This window comes from Diadema antillarum, unplaced genomic scaffold, assembly GCF_040938485.1.
Source record: "Diadema antillarum isolate AM-2024a unplaced genomic scaffold, OU_Dant_1.0 scf00000054, whole genome shotgun sequence".
Taxonomy (NCBI): Eukaryota; Metazoa; Echinodermata; class Echinoidea; order Diadematoida; family Diadematidae; genus Diadema; species Diadema antillarum.
The window spans coordinates 1,509,018-1,528,326 of record NW_027270943.1 but is presented as its reverse complement, the minus strand read 5'-3'; the positions used below and the strand labels follow the sequence as shown (position 1 = coordinate 1,528,326).

At 40.3% G+C, this 19,309-nt stretch overlaps 3 protein-coding genes across 3 annotated transcripts in view; 2 read left to right on the top strand and 1 right to left on the bottom strand.

Moving 5' to 3' along the window:
- Positions 1–19,309, bottom strand: part of LOC139715730 (uncharacterized) — a 96,075-nt gene that overhangs the window by 23,734 nt on the left and 53,032 nt on the right. The window contains exons 21-29 of the mRNA XM_071627279.1: positions 19,138–19,272; positions 16,706–16,873; positions 14,753–14,884; positions 13,252–13,527; positions 12,561–12,706; positions 10,470–10,653; positions 9,521–9,689; positions 8,170–8,270; positions 7,481–7,722 (exon numbers count right to left, since the gene is read on the bottom strand). Of these exons, the coding sequence (XP_071483380.1) occupies positions 7,481–7,722; positions 8,170–8,270; positions 9,521–9,689; positions 10,470–10,653; positions 12,561–12,706; positions 13,252–13,527; positions 14,753–14,884; positions 16,706–16,873; positions 19,138–19,272 (1,553 nt within the window). The remainder of the gene's footprint in view (positions 1–7,480; positions 7,723–8,169; positions 8,271–9,520; positions 9,690–10,469; positions 10,654–12,560; positions 12,707–13,251; positions 13,528–14,752; positions 14,885–16,705; positions 16,874–19,137; positions 19,273–19,309) is intronic.
- LOC139715753 (uncharacterized) lies at positions 1,744–4,628 on the top strand. The gene is made up of 2 exons (XM_071627303.1): positions 1,744–2,619; positions 4,539–4,628. The coding sequence occupies exon 1, from the start codon at positions 1,814–1,816 to the stop codon at positions 2,612–2,614; it is 801 nt and encodes a 266-aa protein (XP_071483404.1). The 5' UTR covers positions 1,744–1,813; the 3' UTR covers positions 2,615–2,619; positions 4,539–4,628.
- On the top strand, positions 4,491–5,540 carry LOC139715758 (uncharacterized). The gene has a single exon (XM_071627305.1). It carries the CDS (start codon positions 4,530–4,532, stop codon positions 5,538–5,540), a length of 1,011 nt encoding a protein of 336 aa, XP_071483406.1. The 5' UTR covers positions 4,491–4,529.

Genomic DNA, 19,309 nt, shown 5'->3' with positions numbered 1-19,309 from the left:
AATAGAAGGTTTCAAATCGGATTATAAGGTTGTAAAATGTGGAGTCCCTCAAGGTTCCATTCTTGGCCCTCTTCTCTTTTTGATTTACATAAATGATTTACCAAACTGTTCTCAATTGTTAAATTATATATTGTTTGCTGACGATACAAATATTTTTATGCGTAACAATGATCTGTCATTATTTGACAATATGAATACAGAATTGAAGAAATTAGATACATGGATGCAGGCAAATAAGTTAATTTTGAATGCAGGAAAAACTAATTTTATGATATTTGGGACTCGTGAGTGTACTGATAATTTTGTTTTATATTATAATAGTGATATGATTAAATGTGTAACAAATATAAAGTTTCTGGGTGTTATGCTGGATGATAAACTGTCTTGGAATAGTCATGTCAATATGCTCTGCAACACACTGTCGAGAAATATTGGTATATTGCGAAAACTGAAATTTTTACCTAAGCATGTGTTGAAATTGTTATATCATTCTTTTATTTCATCTCACTTGAGTTATTGTACTCTCGTCTGGGGCCATTCAACTAAAAAGAATGTGAAACGTATTCATTTGTTGCAAAAGAAAGCTATTCGTATCATAACTCATTCATATTATTTGTCACAAACTTCTGCATTATTCAAAAAAATGAATATATTACCAATTCAAGATATAATCTCCTTCCAAACAGGAATTTTTATGCAACAGTATTTATTTGGTGCATTACCAGCCCCCTTACAACTATGTTTTCATCTCAACAGCAGTATCCATTCTTATAATACAAGAAACCAACAAAATTTTCATCCTCCCCTTTATCGAACCGAATTAGCCAAGTCAACAATTTTTTATCAAGGTCCCATTTTGTGGAATACTTTACCAAAAGAACTGAAAACCTACAAATCATTACAGCAGTTCAGAAACAATTTTAGACGCACTTTCCGTATGTAATAGCAACATGGTTTTGTATATTCTGCCAGTATTTTACTCTCTTCTTTTTCCTTCTTCATCCTGCTTTGATTGTGCACCATTTGTGTTCTATATATTTTGTATCTATGTATTGTAAGTTGAGAAAGTCTTGTATTTACTTTGGGGCCTATTCCCAACAAGCCTGAAAGGCTTTAATTGGTCCCCCACAATGAATATGTTTATACTATGACTTGAAATGTAATGATTGTTGTTTTTAATGTGGAAATAAATGAAATGAAATGAAATGAAAATATCATCGAAATCTGCGGAAATACGGAACTGAATTCGTGCTCTCTTACAAGCATGATTATCGTTCTCAGCATGGATGAACCAGCTGACAAATCGGAGAAGGCAAAAGCCAAAAAAGATACCGAGCTGTGTGAGCCTAAGGCCAGCCCAGCTCCGGCAGCAAAGAAGAAGGCTGCAGGCAAAACTCTGTCTAGCGGCGGGAGGCCTAAGGCATCCCGCCCCGCGGCTTCGGGGAAGGCACAGCCGAACCCGCCCGCACCAGCTGCTACCGCTCCCAACCCGACTGTGACTACAGCGGAAAATAGCACGGAGGTTATGTCCCGCATTGGGAAACTCGAGTCAATGTTCGAGAAAATGATCGAGACTTTGAGCACTCCTCATCATGGAGAACAACATGCCAACACGCCGCGGGATTGTTTTAGTGAATATGGCGACTGTGACACACAAAGGGGAAGCAGCTCATCACCCGTCATAGAATTGGCGGATAATCGCAGCGTGGCTGATTTCCTATCGGCAAACCGCAATGACGCGGTCAGCTTGTTTTCGGACGTAGGCCTACAGGAGGCAGATAAAGACAAACGGCCAGAATTCAAGATACCACGAATGGCTCAGAAATTCGTGGCTCCGTCCGGGATAGGGGAACCACTAGATGAGGATGTCGCGGACACCATTGTGTATATGATGGGACAAAAACTTGACCAGAAATCTCTCGACGAGGCAGCAACTCGCTACCCCTACCCATCTAACTGCACATGTCTAGAAACCCCTAAAGTGAACAGCACTATCTGGGAGAACATCTCCACGGGGACGAGACACAGGGATCTGAAACTACAAATGATCCAATCATCCCTCTTGAAAGGGATAAACGCGTTTGCTCGTACCCTTCCAGCAACTCTGTCTGAAGCTCAGCAGGATGCTATGGCTTTTCTCTGCGATGCAAACTTCTCCCTCAACTGCATGAGAAAGGACAGCATAAAGCCTGACATGAACTCAAATTTCCACCACCTGTGCAAGCCCTCTCACAAAGTGACAAAGTACTTGTTTGGAGATGACCTGGGGCGTCAAGTGAAAGAGATCCAAGAACAAAGGAAAACAATGTCAGGTATGATGAAATCACGCTTCACACGAGAGCAATCACGGTTCCAGCCGTACAAGAAACCGGATGTGACATCTCGCCGTCAATACACGTCGACTGGGTTCACCCGCCCGTTGGGGAGGGGTTATGACTGCCGAACATCACATTCCAACCCCATGGCCGGTTCATCTGCACAGCCTTTTTTAGGGAAGGCTTGGAGGGGGAGACCTCGAGATCCTCCTCACACTTACACACCGACAGCAGCAAGGGAGGGTGGCAACAAGCAGCCAACCTACCACAGGCAGAGCCAAAGCCAGGGGAGGAAATAGAACAGGTAGGTGACTATGAAAACAACATAGATAACGATCTAGTTACAACACCAGCTGTCGTCGGAGGTCGTCTGAAGCCATTTTTCCCTGCTTGGGAAAATATCACGAGAGACTCACACATTATTCAAGCAGTTCAAGGCTATACAATAGAATTTGACCCAGAAAAATTTCCCCCTTCTCGAGAAAAACCTCTGCGTTCTTACAAGCGGAATGCTGAAGAAACAGCCAAGATTGACCATGAGATTCTTGTTCTGGAAGAAAAACAGGTCATTGAAAAATGTGCCCATGAAGAAGGGGAATTTATTTCAGAGGTTTTCACGAGACCAAAAAAGAACGGAGGAGTTCGATTAATTCTTGACCTGTCCGAACTCAACAAAAGTGTTCAGTACCAACACTTTAAAATGGATAATATTCAATCTGGTATTCTACTCCTCTCAAAAGGGTGTTATATGGCTTCAGTAGACCTCCGTGATGCATACTACACAATTCCCATTCACTTAGACTCTCGTAAATATCTCCGCTTCGTATGGAGAAACCAATTGTGGCAGTTCAAAGCTTTGCCAAATGGCTTATCTTCCGCCCCAAGACTGTTCACCAAAATACTGAAACCAGTGCTTGCCTTACTAAGACAACAGGGGCACACAGTTTTGTCGTACTTGGACGACACACTGATAATTGGGAACAATAAAGCAGACACTCGCTCAGCAGTGCAAGCCACCACTGACCTTTTGACTAGTCTAGGGTTCATTATTCACTCAGAGAAATCGGTACTTGAACCATCCCGTGAGATTGAATTTCTGGGTTTCCATTTAAATACATCTGAAATGAGAATCACCCTCCCAGCCAGTAAAAGCAATGACATTCAAGATGCATGTCGATCCTTACTTGCTAATAACAAACCTAGTATCCGGGAGGTAGCTAAAGTCATTGGGAAGATTGTGGCTGCCTTACCAGCATCTCAGTACGGCCCCTTGCATTACAGGCAGCTGGAAAGGGAAAAAATCAGAGCCCTGAGAAAACAGAAAGGACATTTCGATAGACATATGAGCCTATCAAATAGAGCCAAGGCGGAACTAGTTTGGTGGTCATCCCATGCACATCTCGTGTCTAAACCCCTGTACCCAGGGAAAGTATCAAAAGAAATAAGAACAGATGCTAGTGGACAAGGTTGGGGTGCCACAGACCTGCAATCCAAGACAGGGGGTAGATGGAATGCTCAAGAATTAGCAAGAGCAGCAGGTAATGAAATAAACTATCTGGAAATGCTAGCAGCCGGTTTGGGACTCAAAAGCTTCTGTTCAAATGTCAGAGATGCACATATACTGTTGAGATTAGACAACACCACAGCGGTGACATACTTGAATAACATGGGCGGCGTCAAGTCTGAAGCATGTAATGAAATGGCATTGCAAATTTGGGATTGGTGCAGTACACGACAAATTTGGATAACAGCATCTCACTTAGCAGGCTCTAAGAACACAGAAGCTGATACGATGTCAAGGAAATTCAATGACAATATAGAATGGATGCTAGACAAGACAATATTCAATGAGATAGTGCAGAGGTATGGGTTACCAAACATAGACCTTTTTGCCACCAGACTGAATGCCCAGCTCCCAACATACGTCTCCTGGAGACCAGATCCAGGGGCATGGGCAGTAGACGCATTCACTATTGACTGGGGACCCCTAGTATTTTATGCGTTTCCCCCATTAAGCTTGGTTGCAAAGTGTCTCCAAAAAATCAGACAAGATGGCGCTAGGGGAATTTTGATAGTACCAAATTGGCCAACACAGCCCTGGTATACCGTACTACGTAACATGCTATTGGAGGAGCCCTGGGTACTGCAAAAACACCAGTTGTTAACCCAACCCATTACAGGTAGACCCCATCCACTTACACATCTCTCCCTCTTATGTTGCAGGGTTGGAGCAAACATTTCATAGCTCAAGGACTGACGGAGGAGACTGCTGATATAATGGCAGCGTCTTGGAGGAAATCCACCAAGGAGCAGTATATGGTGTATATTAGGAAGTGGCAAAGATTTTGTCATGAGCGTCACTTATGTTGGACCCATACGAAGGTGGGAAATTTGTTTGCGTTTTTTAATTCTATGTACAAAAATGGAGCAAGCTACAGCACCTTGAATACAGCAAGGAGCGCACTAGCATCAGTTGTTCTTCTACGGGACGAGAAATACACCATTTCTACACATCCTTGGATTTGCCGGTACTTCAGGGGCATTTTTAATCTCCGACCACCCACTCCGCGATACAGCTTCATATGGGATGTGGGCAAGGTGCTGAGCTACCTCAGACAAGTAACTCCAGCTCATAAGATTTCGCTGTGTCAACTGACACACAAAGTATGTTTTTTACTAGCGTTGACTTCTGCCCAAAGAGTGCAAACACTTTCATACCTAACCCTTGACAATGTGAAGGCGTCCAAAGATTGTGTGGAAATAGCAGTGGCTGATTTGATAAAGCAGAGTCAACCTGGAAATGTGGGAGTGAAAGTAACACTGAAAGCCTTTCCCGAGGATAAGAAACTCTGCATTGTACACTATGTTAAAGAATACATTAACAGAACAAGCACATTGAGGAAGGAGGTGAATGCACTATTTGTCACCTACAAGCAACCTCATGGGAAGGCATCAAAACAAACCATCGCTCGATGGATAAAAACTGTGTTGAAAACATCCGGTATCGACACCGATCTCTTCAAAGCACATTCAACGAGATCGGCGGCAACCTCATCTGCCAAGAGGAATCATTTTCCAATAGCAGACATTCTCAAGCATGCTGAGTGGAAAAATGAATCCACGTTCAGGAATTTTTACCTGAAACCGGCATCCCAGGCAACATCTTTTGGACAAGCAGTTCTGGGACAACAGACCTCTAGGAAGGGACAAGATTCAGCCCTGTAAACATAGTAGGTAAAGTTGCCCAAAAACTTTCTCTGACAATATATTTCTGTGAAAAATGACTACTGTGAAAATCTTTGAAGTCTCATATTACGCAAATTCAGCCAATGGCTAATGCGCAGCCAATGGCTGAATTCTCTACCGTACATTACGAGATAAAATAGAAAATTAAATGAAAAACATTGAAATTTAATTTGTATTTTATGAGTAATGGGAGGATAGAGAATTCAGCACCCTCCGCTCCCTCCCTTACTCTGAACAGCCTTAAATGTGGCTTATACTAGTCTATTTTATCTCGAAATATTTTTTCACAGTAGTCATCAGCTTTTAAAGATGGCGATTGCGCGCGGAACGGCCTCTCATATTACGCAAATTCAGCCAATGGCTAATGCGCAGCCAATGGCTGAATTCTCTATCCTCCCATTACTCATAAAATACAAATTAAATTTCAATGTTTTTCATTTAATTTTCTATTTGTAACCGCCATAACTTTCAGATAGTAACTCCTCAAGAGCTTTCAATAACCCCTAATCATTAATTACCTGTTAAGGACAAGCTGATTTTGATACAATACGTTTCCCTTACACACCTGCAAAAGTATACTTGGGACCAGTCTTCAACAGGTAAAATTTGATTTAGAAAAAACACTTTTGGGATGGAGAGGGGGGAGGGCAAAAAACTGAAAGTCATTTCTTTGCAGTATTTCTTGCAAGGGCTGTTTGAACTTTCTTTGAATATGAAAGAGACTAGATATATCGCTACGGCGACTGATATGCCTCCACCATAATGCATGGTTCTCCTAATAGGTCTATAGTACAATGTCTTGACAATGTGTGATGACAGTTTCACACAATGGGCAAAATATTGAAATGACAGGTTTGACCCAAATGTGCTGAATGTTCGCTTTCCTAGAACTAGGTTCAACTGGATGAATGATTAAAATGTCAGAGGAATATTTGGGGAACTGATGATTTTTACTTGACTTTTGACCCTTTTATAAGTTTATGCATTGAGTAATTTTCAAGGTATTGAGAAAGAGTATAATTTCAGTAGCAAATGGGAAAATAGCATTATCTAAACCTGGCCTTTGACCTTTGACCTCACAGTTCCAAAGAGAATCACTTTTAGGTTGAACATGCATAAATATGCAAGTTTCATGATGATACCTTGAGTTACTTTTGAGATATGGAGGAAAAAGTGCAATTCAGCACTTTCACTTGACCTTTGACCTTTCGACCTTTGACCTTTTGGCAAGAAACTTCCCACAGAATATATATTGGGTAATACATGCATACATCAAGTTAAAAAAAAACACAAAAAACCTTCAGGCATTGCATAAATATAAGGAAAGTAGTGATATTTTGAGGAGTTGACCTTGACCTTTGACCCCCTGACCTTTGAACCATGACCCCCAACTTCCCTAGATAATCACTGCCCATTGGAACAAGCATATATACTAAGTTCCATGAAGATACCTTGAACCATTTGCGAGATATGGAGAAAAACATGAATTTTCAACCTTTTTTTTCACAAAATAACCTGTGACCTTTGACCTTTGACCCCATGACCCTAAAATCCGAACAAAGTATTATCCCCCCAGGATATACCCTCATACCAAGTTTGATGTAAAACCACCACACGGTTCTTGAGATATCGACAAAAACAAAACAGGACGGACGTACGTACGGACGGACGGACAGACGACCCGAAAACATAATGCCTCCGGCCACTTCGTTGGCGGAGGCATAAAAAAAAATACTACTTGGCTTTACATGCACTACAGCAAACATAATACTGATACAAATTGCATCTACTTTCCAGTTGGGGAACTGCCAGCCCCCCCCCCCCCCCCCAATTACGAAAGAAAGAAAGAAAAAAAATCCATTTATGGCATTTAGACTCTACAAGCAAACCATATGTGCTGAACCAGCTGATGTGCTTACCGACCACTCATCCTCAAAGACATTTGATCGTCGGTTCTTCTGGACGTATGCAGAGAACTCTGCCACAGGGATTGCCTTCGGGGTGTGGGAAGGGGGTCGTTCTGCAGTGGGTGGCCCAGGGGGTGCCGAGGTGGGCCGGACGGGGGCCTTACTGTACCTTGGATTCCCATTGGGTTCCCCGTCGATGTCATCATGAGCTGGTGTTAACTGAGTTTTCTCTTCATACCCACCATTGTGATTATCTGTTGGAATGGAAAGTGTGAACGTCAATTAGCAAGTCTACAGAACATTTCCTGGAAGACTTGATTTTGTCATTTGTATCCGAGGTGGAATTCACATCAGTTTTGTCCAATGATGTTGCTCTGTAAAATCTACAAATAAGCACTTAATGTTGGATTTTGTAGTGGCTCACTCTATATCCTTCTAAAACTTTGCTCACTCAGCCGTATAGTGATGTTCATATTGATGAAACATACTGACACACACACAGACACACACAAAAAAGTCCTGCTATCATCAAGATGCTGGCACATAGTGATGCAATGCTAATTTTTGAATTATTCATTTTAACACTTCTCTGTGTGGGCTTACAAATGATATGGGGGGGGGGGGGGTACTACTCATGTAAGAAATACCTATTGTTCATGATAATGGGCACATAGCTACATTTGTAAGCACTCTTACAACACCAGAGTTACTCTTACCATGAATTTCATCAGTGTATTCTGCCATGCCCTGGGTTTCCAGAACAATCCTCTCTCTCCTATCCTGGAACAGCTTTCTCCTCCGTCTATGAAAAAGAAGGACATTACAACACGTGATCAGTCACCATGTTTCCTGCATTATAAGTAGCAAACACTACAGTCCAGAAAACTGCTAAAATGATGTTGCTTAGCTGAAAGAGTGAATGAAAGCTACATGTAAATATCTTTAAAATCTTCATCATGAATATTCTCGTGATCCTCACTGGCAGCAGCAGCAACAATGCCACCGGTAAAGCACAACTGACCATTTCAGTTGTTATAAAATATCCTACAAGTGCAATTTGCATCATCATGATCATCAGCAACATTATCATAATCATTGGGAACATCATCACTGTCACTACTGTCATCATCCTTATCATTTGCAGCATATATGTCATCACTGCAATATCACACATCTGCTCACAATCTACCATCACTGCACTATTTTAGTGTACTTAACATCATCTCTATCATCACTATTGTCTTATTCAAATTCTATGTCATCATCATCATTGTCGGCAGCAGCATCACTAAAATATGAATGTCAACTATCCCACATCATCAGCAAATACCCTGCATTGTTTGTTTGTTTTGATGTATTCAACATGGCCCCTGAGCAAGCTCTCAAATGCTTTAATAAGAAAAAGTTACTATGGGACCTAGTTCCCTCTCACAGATTAGGGTAGGCAATGAGGATAAAGTGCCTTAACTTTGTGCCATTATCAGTAAAGCACTTAGAAACATTTTTTAAAAGGTGCTATACAAATTTTCATATTACCATTATCATTATCATTACTTTGGGACACTAACACTGATATCAGTGGAATCAAAACGCCCAATTGAGAGGATGTGATCTCCTCAACTAGGCCACAATTGCTCTCCATACATAACTATAATCTCTATGACTGCCATTATTCTCTTCAGTAAGATTAAGCTATCAAGCTAGATTATGGCCACAATTTCTTTTTAAAATCGTGGATACTTCTAAAACACTGATTAAAGTAATTAGGTGATCCAGGGCTGATTTCTTTCTTTTTTTTTTTTTTTTTTTGGGGGGGGGGGGAGGCATTATGCCCCCCCCCCCCCAATAACAAGACTAAAACTACCCCAAGAGTATATTAGGGTTGATTTGGTGCTTATCTATGTCAATGGAGGGCAATTTGTTAAGCAGTTGCAATCAGACCAATATCGCAATGCTTGTGCACTATGTCCACTGATGGTAGTCCCCCGCCATTTCCACACACATTACCATGTATCACCTCTGTCACTCCAAACTGGGATGCACTTGACATACCTCCTCTGAATGCCAATCATCACCAGGACCACGATGACCACGATGACGCAGACGACGATGACCACCGGAATGACGATGTAGAGGATGATGTTATTGCTTGTGGCTGCAGATGGTGTGGTATCTGGCGTGGCTGGTTGCCTGGTTGTTGGGCTGGACGTACTCAGTGAAGCTGTTGAGATGCCTTGAAATAAAACAAATACAAATACTTTGTAGTACAAGAATAATGATACTGGGCTTGGGAGTATTGGCAGAAGGTTTACTATTGTACTGGTAGCTATGCATTTAAAATACAAATCAACGAACAAACCTAAAAACTGTGGGTATAGTGCCACATCAAAGTGAAATCAATTTACAATGCTGTCTGTTTCACTATGTAGATACATAATATACATAAAAGATACTGTAGAAAAATGATAAAATTATGGAAGAGTATATCCAGTAGGAAACAAGGTGATTTCTGTTTTACAGTCAGTAGCCATAGTCAATTCCAAGTAGAAATCAATTAACTTAGTTTGTACCCTATCCCTCAAAAAAAAAAAAAAAAAAAAAAAGAGAAAAAGAAGAAATTGCTGTGTAAGGTACACATATCTATTGCACATAGGCATGCATCATACATGAAAATGGGGACCATTTTTCTTTCTGCTTTCTCATTCAGGCCTGATGAGGATGAGGAGAAATTGCTCATGCTACATGTAAGCAACTGAATGCACTGGTGCAAGCACCCTCATCAGATTTCTACACTGGGCTCTTTCTTCTGCTAAACCTGCAGAGATCACATGTCAATCATATACTAAAAAAAACCCCCAAAAACCCAACAAAACAAAACAAGACAAGACAAAGAAAGCACACACACACACACACTCATTGGGGAAAATTGTGCAATAACTCAGCTGAAGCTCAATTAGAACTAAAGTGATACACTGAAGGACTGTGGCAGCCTCACTCTCACCTGGTAATGTGATGGCTTGGGATGCTGGTCCCTTGGGCCCCTCCCCTCCTGACCCCACCCTAGAGGCAGACACATAGAAGACGTATGTTTGCCCTGGGGTGAGTCCCATCACAGTGTACTGGTACTGGACCCCACTTCCTGGGTCATGTGATAACACACCTGACATCATCGTAGCACCGTCAGTCTAGAGGAACATGAGATGGTAAAATGTTAGGCAAGCCTCACATATTTTCATATACAGTCTGTGTATTGCAACTGATTGACAAATTGCCCTACATCGACGTAAATAAGCACCGACTTGATCAGTGTTTTAGTAGTAGCCATGATAAAAAATCATGGGCGTACATACTCGAGCAGGATTCGAACCCACGACCTCCTGATCACCGGACAGGCGTCATCTCCACTAGACCACCGAGCTTTCGCCCGACAGCAAGTGTTGGTTCTAATCCTTATAGCATGCAGCGGGTACTGCTTTTGTTATTCAAATTTATTTATTTATTTGTTTATTTTTCCGTCTAGATGTTTTCATTGCAACTGATTGACAAATTGCCCTACATCGACGTAAATTCAAATAAATTTGAATAACAAAAGCAGTACCCGCTGCATGCTATAAGGATTAGAACCAACACTTGCTGTTGGGCGAAAGCTCGGTGGTCTAGTGGAGATGACGCCTGTCCGGTGATCAGGAGGTCGTGGGTTCGAATCCTGCTCGAGTATGTACGCCCATGATTTTTTATCATGGCTACTACTAAAACACTGATCAAGTCAGTGCTTATTTACGTCGATGTAGGGCAATTTGTCAATCAGTTGCAATGAAAACATCTCGACGGAAAAATAAATAAATAAATAAATAAATTTGAATTACAGTCTGTGTAATTGTGATGCACAGACAGACACACAAACATGCAGATACTGGGCTATCGATCTTGTAGGATTAAATATTCATGCGTTCCCCTAATGCAATATGGTTGACTAGGGAAAAGACACAGATTTTAGGTTCATATAAACCACATGATATTTTCATACAGTGCAGCACGAGATAGGTCCAGCATTGAATAAATGAAAATTCTGTCTTGGCTATTACAAATTCTAAAGGTAGGCAGCATGGCAGGAGAGATTGATAGTGCACATTGGCTGCCATCAAAATGCAATGCAGTAATGTGCAAGCAATACCAATGCATTTATAGCAGATTACACCATTTGTTACATTTTGGACAAATCATAGAAAAGTGTGAACATTGTGGGCACTACAGTACCACATTAGCATAACATTCCACAGGATATTTTCACTGCCCATGTCAAGATTTGGGCCACCAATGTACTAAAGAAATATGTGTATGAAATATGAAAATTCTAACTCCCCTTTGTCAAGCTGGTGTGGGTAATAGATTGCATACATGATTTGGGAGGTATAGGCTGCTTTAAAGGTAGGGGATACCTTTTACAGACCTCCCAAAATGCAGCAAAACATTAAATATGAACCTCAGGGAACTTGTTTAGGCCACTGCTGAGAAATTTGGAAGTCAACAGTTATCTACAATTTGAATAATGCACAAAACTCAACTACTCAGTAGTTTTGTGTGTCAGCCACACTTAAGCCTTTTTGTTACAGTCTTCTGTATCTTTTATCTATAAACACAAATCTAAAAGTATAAGAGCTGCTGTAATAACATATAGAGTGTGTGGCAAGAATGTACATAGAAATGTTTGTAAGTTTTGATGAACTTTCTTCACAAAATATACATGATGGACACACATGCAGTGCATGGGTCTGCATAGGTAGCCTAGTAATGTACTGGAATTTACGGTGAGCCCCGAAAAAAATTCAATTCAAAATCTAACGGTCAATAAAAATGTACTAAATGTTACCTTCCACTTTCAATACTTTATGGGAGTTTCTAAAATGATACTCTCTTCAACATACCACTGTATTTATACAACTCTTCATTTAAGGCATGCAAATGGGATTCCCTACCTTTAATGCAATCATCATATTACGAGTTAAAACTATAGAATTTTCCTGGAAATTATTTGTAGAAATTTGAAAGAGCTTGAAGACACAATCAGAAATTGATTTATCTTACTGCTTACCATTTCATAGTAGATGGTGTAGCCAACTATGGGACCCTCTCCCCCATCAGAACTGTTGGAATCTGCCTTCCAACCCATCCAGCTAATGGTAGCGTTGTACATGTCATACATATCAACAGAGGGAGGTGTGCTCAAGGTGGGAAGAGCTGCATAAAGAGAATAACAACATGGAGACATCTAGACGAGAGTGTAATGAGGTCAACTGGTACAAACAGAGATGATTACAATTCCTTCCAGATTAAATCTACAGAAAAGCATAGTGCCAACACAAACCACAAAAAGCAATACAATACAATATCAAGAAAATGCAATTACAAGCTAAAGCTCATAGCTTTGAATCTATTTTGAAACTATTTCATGTGAGAATTACACAAAGCACAAAAGGGATATGGTGTTTCTGAAAAGAGGAAATCAAGCTAGATCAAGTCTAGGAATTCATTTGGTCTAAGACTTGCACTAATAAACGTTAATTTCATGTATTATGTACCAACCACCCTCGTCTTAAATTTTACCTTTTTCTACAGTATTCAATTTGTTTCACATGCAAACAGTTACTTCATACACAATTTGCCATTTAAGATTTGACATTTCAACATGCACATGCATCACCTTCAGCATGTACACTTGTTGCCATGTGTGGGTACTAAAAACGAAGACAGATGTACTATATAAAACCAAAAGACTAACCCACCATAATATGTTAGTATTTCCCCTGACGAGACGGTTTGCCCGTTGGACGTCACTGCACAATATGCCGGTGACTGGCCCGACGGAATCTGGAAAGTCACGTTGAACAACTCCAACATCGCCATTGCTTCCACGGATGTGGGATTCACACTCGTGCCCATGGCGGTCCCAAGCCTGGCGCTGAAGACCAGGGAGGAGGCATTGTGTGGGGAAGAGTAGATGCACTGGAGCTCTGAAGGCTGGCCCACGTTGACTTTGACATGGGAGATATCAACGATGCCTGAGAAGCCATTCACAGGGGGGGGGGGGGGGGGGAAGCGAGGAAAAGGTTGTATGATAATAAGCTTCAAAGGAGACATGTCTAATTCTATGCTTGTATGTCAAAAAGATTGACAATCAGGATGTAGAAGGTGCGTAGAAACTATGTAGAAACTAAATGTGTGAATCACAGTCGTGAGAGAAATGGTTTATGATGTATCCTAACATGGAGTGGACTACTGTATACGCCATATATTTAGCCAGTCTAAATTTTCACGAATTGCGAATTCCTGACAATTTCGCGAGTGGTTAAATTCGCCATCGTGGAGTCCTGTACTGAACGGAAAAATGTAAAACGTGTACATCACATTCATATCATCATTAAAATCAATATTTTTGCATATCTTTAATTTTGCGAAAATTTTGATGTATACAGTATCTGAGTGATGTATTATTAAGTCTTCACATTGATCCACGCTTGTGGGATGATGACAAAGACAGGAATATAAATCACACAGTATTACAATTCATGAAATTCTTCTGTCGAGTTGTTTTCATGGCAACTGATTGACAAATTGCCCTACATTAATGTATATATGTAGGGCAATTTGTCAATCGATTCCAATAAATCACAGCAGTAATAACAATACAGTCCAACCTCCCTTATCCGCACATGATCGGAACGGGCGCTCATCCAACTTAGGGATTTGGTTGGATATTGGAGACTAAATGTCTAATACACGCAGTTGCATACTTCATGAACGATTTCCTGTACGGTTTATTGCGAATTGGCCCACTATCAGATGGTCTACCTTCCACTATGTCCAACACCACTATGGCTAAACTCACTTGGTCTACTATCAATTTCAGCTAATGCTGTTTTGTCTACTTCTCACTTGGTCTAATGCCCAGTTAGGCTACTTATCGTTTTGTCTAAAAACCAGATGGTCTAATCGCAATTTTGTCTCCTTGAGATTTTCTCCCATTTGGTCTAATAAATTGTGGGTATTAGATGATATGGGCATAGCCCCTCTGGAAGGAGGCCAACTGGTAATGGGGCTACGGGGCAGGTGGATTAAATGGTCATTTTCATTGATTTTCACTCCACCTCCAATAAACCATTTAGCAATTGTTAAGGAGAAAAATAGGAGTGCAAGACTGAATGAAGCTTCTCCTTTCCTGCAAAGAAAGAGGAATGTTGTTATCACACGGGAACAGTTAGCAGGTATGGAAAGCAAATGTCTTACCTGTCTGACATGAGGGTCCAGTCCACTCTGACAGACATCTCCCATCAGAACACACTCCAGTATCAGCGTCACACACATCGTTGCCCCCTGTGCAGTGACAAGTCCGGCTACATTCTTCAAAGCACCCCTCATCTGGAGGGCAATAGGTGTAGGGAGGGAAAAAAAGATCATTTTAGGGATGGTCACATACCGTCACTGGAGTGACAAGACCTTGTATCTCGAATTTCGGTGTTTTTTGGTTTTTTTTTTGGCTCTCCTGATCATTTGACATTTTGTAGATATGAGGTCTTGTCGCCCCAGCCATGATACATTTATCAAAGTACATAGCGTTTGACCTATTCTCTACAAAATTCCTTAATAATCTACAAGGACTCAGTACAAAATCCATGTGGATCTCATAGACAATGAGTTACAGGGGAATTAAACCTAAATTTTATGGATTGAGTGCATGCAGTAAAACAGTAGAATACATCTGTAAAGTTTGAGGAAAATCCAACAATCAACTGAAAAGTGTTGAACTTGAAAAGTTTCAGTGTAGCCACCGCTGGACAAGAAGACTACTACAGTTTGTGATGTCAGGCATGTTCAACGATTCAGAGAAAGTATATGGTAATTAAAAAAGTCTTAGGTCAGGTCGAGTTCTGTTAATCAAAACTCTTTCTTTGCCCAGAGAAAATGCAGACATGTTGCTCAAACACATCGAAAATAGTTTCTGTGAATGAATGATTACAACAAAATAGGGAATTAGAAATGACACAGACTGTGTACACGAACATAGATTTGGTAATGTTCAGGCAAGCTTTGAGATGAACTCAAATACTACACAGGAAAGAGCTTTAAACAGCTGGGTGCAATTTATCTATTCTCAAGATATGCATGAGGTGACCTAATTTGCATCCTGATTCTCTGTTTTCAAGTACACTAGTGGCCTGAAGGCTATTGACAATTTTTTTAAATTTTGCAGTTGAGACAAGCTGTTGTCTTACATCAGTAATGATTACATAATAATTTGTACATTTGATTACACTTTTATACATTTATGACACATATTTTGCATTTTTGTGGCGTTTGAACTTTGCTGACTCTAGCATTTAACTCAATGAAAGGAATCAGTCGTGACAGGAGGTGCATGATGACAAAAAAAAAAAGGAAACAAAATCAAAAAGCATTAACACTGCAGAAAAGATGATTTGCTTGTGACTTTAAATCAAGCACTAAGCAAGGATTGTCAAAGTAACCTTGGACATACTCATTTTAATTATTTTGTTCATGATTCCGTGAAATATCAAAGACACAGTAGGCTATTTTTCAAGTTTCTGTAGGTTTTTAATGTACACTTTTGTTTGAGAAACTTAAAAACAGCTGAAACTACACAAAATGTCAAATATACTAGTTCTATTTATAAATAATCACATGGTTTCAATTTTAAAACTTTAAAAACTTCAGGGGCAATCTGCAACTCTTCCAGTAAACACCAAAAACCTGAAATCACCTGGCCAAAAATGCTGCTTTCATGCCTTTTTTGAAAATCAATCCTAGCAAATGCTGTGTTGGTCTATATGCCTGCCTGGCCACATTTGATGCATCATGTGTTACCCCGGGGTACCATGTTGTGTAGTGCCACCTCATGTCCACTCGAGGACAGCCGCAGAGAAATGCATGCACTGTGTGCATGTGTACATAGTCATTCCCATGCCACTGCATGCATGGTACAAGGTTGTACTCTGTGCTAGCAATAGCGTGCACTTCAGTGCAGTACAGTGCAGTGCAGTGCAGTGGCTAGCGCGCGCTAGCTCCAGCACCAAAATAAGTTCCCACTTTTTGGCAACCCAGGGTACAACCGTAAGAAAAAAAAATAATAATAATTCAACAAAATGGCTGATTTTTATTTGGTATCCCAGGATACCATTTATGTCATCATATGAGTAAGTGCTCCAAGAGAATTGTACTTACATGTTTGGCAGTCTGCAAGTTTCACAGTGTTAGAGGCATAACCTGCCGCACACAATCCATCTGAGCCGTAGCACACTGCCGTGACCTTGTCACACGCTGCATTATTGAGACAATTACATTTTTCGCTGCAGTTGACACCAAAGAAGCCTTCTGGACAAATGTCTGGTACTGTAGAGGGATAATGATAAGTGAAAAGCACAGAACTGTCTAAATGGAAGGAACACTCTATTCTACAAGTTGCAGAAATTGTCACTGCAACATGCTTATGAATTATCTATCCTTGGGAGGACTGCATATCTAGGTATGCTGCGTGTGTTGAATGATTGGTTTGAATGTAATACAAGCAATTATATGTGTGATGAACAAAATTTTGTACTGCATTACTAATGCATAGTCATGCACATAGTTTGTGAGATGAAATCTCACTGTGGATGCCGCATAACTTTGCCCTACAGTGACATTTACGTGTGACAGCAGTTTGTATATGTGACCGTGCACATTTCAGCCTTTGAACTGCCTGTGACCATCCCTCTTGACATCCTAGTCTCCAACTAGAAATGTCGCTATGGCGACTGATGCCTCCGCCATAATGCATGATTCTCTCAATAGGCGTATAGTACAATGTCTTCACATTGTGTGATCCATGACAGTTTCACATAACTGGCAAAATATTGAAATGACAGGTTTGTCAGAAATGTCTTGAACTGGGTTTGCTATAATTTTCTAAGAGTGCAGGTACACATCTTTTGGGAATTGAGAATTTTTACTTGAATTCTGACAGACCTTTTTATAAGTTTATGCATTGAGTAATTTCCAAGGTATGAAGAAAGAGTGTAATGATGGTAAAAACTAGATTTTTTTTTTTTTTTTTTGGGGGGGGGGGGATTGAAACCTGGCCTTTGACCCTTAACCTTTGACCTTAGACCTTCTGGCTGGAAATTTCCCAGAGAATCTCCATTAGGTAATGCATGTATCAAGTTTTGAAACTAATAATGCAAGCATTGCATATACTAGTATATGAGGGAATAGTAAAATTTTGAAGAGTTGACCTTGACCTTTGACCCCTAACTATTGACCCGTGACCCCTAAATTCCCTAGATAATCCCTCATGCCAGTCAGTACATGCGCATGTACCAAGTTCCACGAAGATGCATTGAACCATTTGCGAGAAAAGTGATTTTGCAACATTTTCATCTAACCTTTGACCTTTTGACCTTATGACATGAAACTCTCTCTGGAGAATCTTTATGCAGTAGTACATGTCCACACCAAGTTTCAAGAAAATACCTTTGGGCATTGCATAGATATGGAGGAAATTGCAACATTTGTAGCATTTGACCTTGACCTTTTGACCTTTGATCTCTTGTTAATGTCACTAAAATCTACTCAACTAATTGTCCTATCATACATCATCCTTGGACCAAGTTTGGTGAAAGCTGCTTCATCCAGTTTTGAGTTATCACGTAAACAGATAAATTTTAGGATTTGACCTTGATCTTTGACCTTTGACCTCTCTCCGATTTCAATGAAAAACTAATCAACTAATTGTCCCATCATACATCATCCTCCAACAAAGTTTGGTGAAATTTGCTCATTCCAGTCTTGAGTTATCGCATAAACGGATACAATTTCATGATTTGACCTTGACCTTTGACCTTTAGCCGATTTCACCCAAAATCTAATCAAATAATTGCCCCATCATACTTCATACTTGGACCAAGTTTGGTAAAATTCCAGTGAATATTACTCAAGTTATCGCGTAAACGAAAGCGGACGGACGGACAACCCGAAAACATAATGCCTCCGGCACCACTTCGTGGCGGAGGCATAAAAATGAATACATTAAAACAAAAGAAGAAAAAGCCACACAAAATACCCATGTAACATATATACTGCCTCCTTCACTGAACAGTTGACACTGTAAAAAATTTCTTGGCACTACTAAAGGGTTGATACTAAATCCTTTCTAAAATATCCTATAATCAAACTTTTTTTGACACACTTCTTCACCTCTCATGAAGGAGTATACACATGGTCATTCACTTCTACTGAAACTGTGCACTTTTCAACCCTAGCCAATGGAAATTTATATTTACATTCTCTTTTTCTATGTAATCTATATCTTTTAAAATGCTAGAAATGGAAGGAACATTAAATGCGCTTTGCCAGTGGCAGCTTTGCAAGGGTCAGAAAGAATCAGACATCACTGGTCATCTTTTTAGAAAAAAAAAGTAAACACAAGAAGCAGAAAAAGAAGAAGAAGAAGAAGAAGAAGAAGAAGAAGAAATCTTTTACAATGTTAATAGCAGTTCTGTAAGTCAACGCAGGGCAGGTCTACAATGTACGTCCCTAGTGCGATGATAATCAACCTATTCATATTGAGCATCTTCAACAAGACAAGCGAAGGAACAAATCCTTTTCGGTTTCCTCACCTTGACAGTTGATTCCTGACCAGCCTTCTGCACACTCTCCATCACTACACTCCCCTGTGAACCGATCGCATGAGGCAGTCTCATTGCAGTGACACATTTGGTCACATCCTGCTCCAAAAGTTGTCAAGGGGCAAGCTGAAATGCCAACAATGTATAGATAAAGGAGAATAAA

Excerpts from the sequence above, each read along its gene's own strand:
- LOC139715753 (XM_071627303.1), top strand. The coding sequence starts at position 1,814 with ATGGCTCAGAAATTCGTGGCTCCGTCCGGGATAGGGGAACCACTAGAT.
- LOC139715758 (XM_071627305.1), top strand. The coding sequence starts at position 4,530 with ATGTTGCAGGGTTGGAGCAAACATTTCATAGCTCAAGGACTGACGGAG.